Genomic DNA, 2,040 nt, shown 5'->3' with positions numbered 1-2,040 from the left:
CACCACCACACGCCTGCTGCAGATCGACCTGATCAGCGACGAGCAGATGAAGCCGCTGATGGATGAGCTGGCTCCGGCCATCGCGGCGCACCACGCGCGCGCCATGAACCCCAGCCACCCCACCCAGCGCGGCACAGCGCAGGGCCCCGACGTGTACATGCAGGCCATCGAGGCAGCCAACCCCTACCACAAGGTGTGCGCCTGGCTGGTGTGGATGTGGTGTGGTGCGCGCCGCTGGGGATGCCATGCCGGGGGCTGCACCAGCCGCGGCTCGTCGGTCGGGATGCAAGCACTTGCCCGGCGGGCAGCCGGGCAGGCCTGGCACCAAATTTGCAGCGCTGCCAGGCCTCGTGTCCCGCCCCTGAGCCTCCCGCCCCTCTCCCTCCTGCCACCCTCCTCCTCCTCCTCCTGTGCAGGCCATGCCCGGCATCGTGCAGGCCGCCATGGACAAGGTGGCCGCGGTGACTGGGCGCCAGTACCACCTGTTTGACTATGTGGGGCACCCCGAGGCGGAGAATGTGGTGGTGGCAATGGGCAGCGGGTGCGAGGCGCTGGAGGCAGCGGTGCAGAACCTGACCCGAGACGGGCACAAGGTCGGCGTGCTCAAGGTGAGAGGCAGGACCGGGCCCCGCTGCCCAGGAGGGACAGGGAGGGGACAGGTCTGCTGTGGGGCGTGCCGGGCGCGGCCTCGCTGGCTACCTGGCTGGCATGCGCCGCCCACGCGGGCAGCCCTGCAGCTGGCCACCTGTCCTGCCAACCAACTCTGCCCTTGCCTGCGCCGTCCCCACCTCCGTCCCCGCCGCCGCAGGTGCACCTGTTCCGCCCCTGGTCCCCTGAGCACCTGCTGGCCGCGCTGCCGGCCAGCGCCAAGCGCGTGTGCGTGCTGGACCGCACCAAGGAGCACGGCAGCCAGGGCGAGCCGCTGCTGCTGGAGGTGGCCTCCTCCCTGCAGCGCGCACGCCGCCAGGTGGAGTGCGTGGTGGGCGGCCGCTACGGCCTGGGCTCCAAGGACTTCACACCTGCCATGTGAGCAAGAGCAGCGCCCGGGCGGCTGGGATGGGGGCGGAGGCGTACAGCCTGGGCGTGTGTGTGCTGACTGGGGCGCTGCCAGCTGGCTGACATCCGCGCCTTCCACCTCTCTCGCCCTCCTGGGATCAACCCTGGGCTCGATCTTTCTCGCCTCACCCGCTCCCCGCCCACCTGCCTCTCTTGTCTCCCTCCCCTGGCACCCGCCGCCCCCGCCTGCAGGGCCATCGGCGTGTTCCAGAACCTGGCGGCGCCCCGCGTGGAGGATGTGCGCGACCGCTTTGTGGTGGGCATCGTGGACGACGTCACCTTCTCCTCGCTGCCCTACGACGCCGAGCCCGAGGTGCTGCCCCCCGAGATCACCGAGTGCCTGTTCTGGGGCATGGGCTCCGACGGCACCGTGGGCGCCAACAAGGAGGCCGTGAAGATCATCGCCAACCAGCCGGGCATGAACGCGCAGGTGGGCAGGGGTGGGTGTCCGACGAATGCCCGCTGAAAAATGCGGCTGAAAACCGGCCAAAAACCGGCTGTGCCGTGTTGTCCCACCATCCCGCAGGCGTACTTCAGTTATGATGCTCATAAGAGCGGCGGCGTGACTGTCAGCCACCTGCGTTTTGGGCCCAAGCAGATCCGGGCGCCCTGGCTGGTGGACATGGCCCACTATGTGGGAGTGCACCAGCAGCAGTACTGGTCCAAGTGAGTGGGCATGTGGGTGGAGGGGGGCAGTGGGTGGGTGGATGGGCAGGGCTCGATCATGGAAGGAAGGGAAGCCAGCCCTGCATCGACTCGGCTTTGCTCACTGGCTTGGCCGCCCACCACGCAGGTACGACGTGCTGGCCGGGCTGCGCCGCGGCGGCACTGTACTGATCAACGCGCCCTGGAAGAGCTGGGAGGAGGTGGAGCAGTTCATGCCGGTGAAGACCAAGGCGAGAGTGGCGGCGCTGCGCCCCAAGGTGGGCGGCGGCTGTTGTGTGAGGGCTGGACTGGGAGGCAGGATACGCCGGGAGGCAGGGT

At 69.3% G+C, this 2,040-nt stretch overlaps 1 protein-coding gene across 1 annotated transcript in view; it reads left to right on the top strand.

The window, feature by feature from the left end:
* Positions 1-2,040, top strand: part of CHLNCDRAFT_134349 (hypothetical protein) — a gene marked incomplete at both ends in the record, with an annotated part of 8,309 nt that overhangs the window by 1,793 nt on the left and 4,476 nt on the right. The window contains 6 exons of the mRNA XM_005847381.1: positions 23-193; positions 417-608; positions 809-1,026; positions 1,249-1,486; positions 1,583-1,722; positions 1,850-1,979. Coding sequence (XP_005847443.1) covers positions 23-193; positions 417-608; positions 809-1,026; positions 1,249-1,486; positions 1,583-1,722; positions 1,850-1,979 — 1,089 coding nt within the window. The remainder of the gene's footprint in view (positions 1-22; positions 194-416; positions 609-808; positions 1,027-1,248; positions 1,487-1,582; positions 1,723-1,849; positions 1,980-2,040) is intronic.

The sequence above is a fragment of the Chlorella variabilis genome, assembly GCF_000147415.1.
Source record: "Chlorella variabilis unplaced genomic scaffold CHLNCscaffold_11, whole genome shotgun sequence".
Classification (NCBI taxonomy): Eukaryota; Viridiplantae; Chlorophyta; class Trebouxiophyceae; order Chlorellales; family Chlorellaceae; genus Chlorella; species Chlorella variabilis.
The sequence above is the reverse complement of the archived record's forward strand: the minus strand, read 5'-3'. Positions and strand labels throughout refer to the sequence as shown.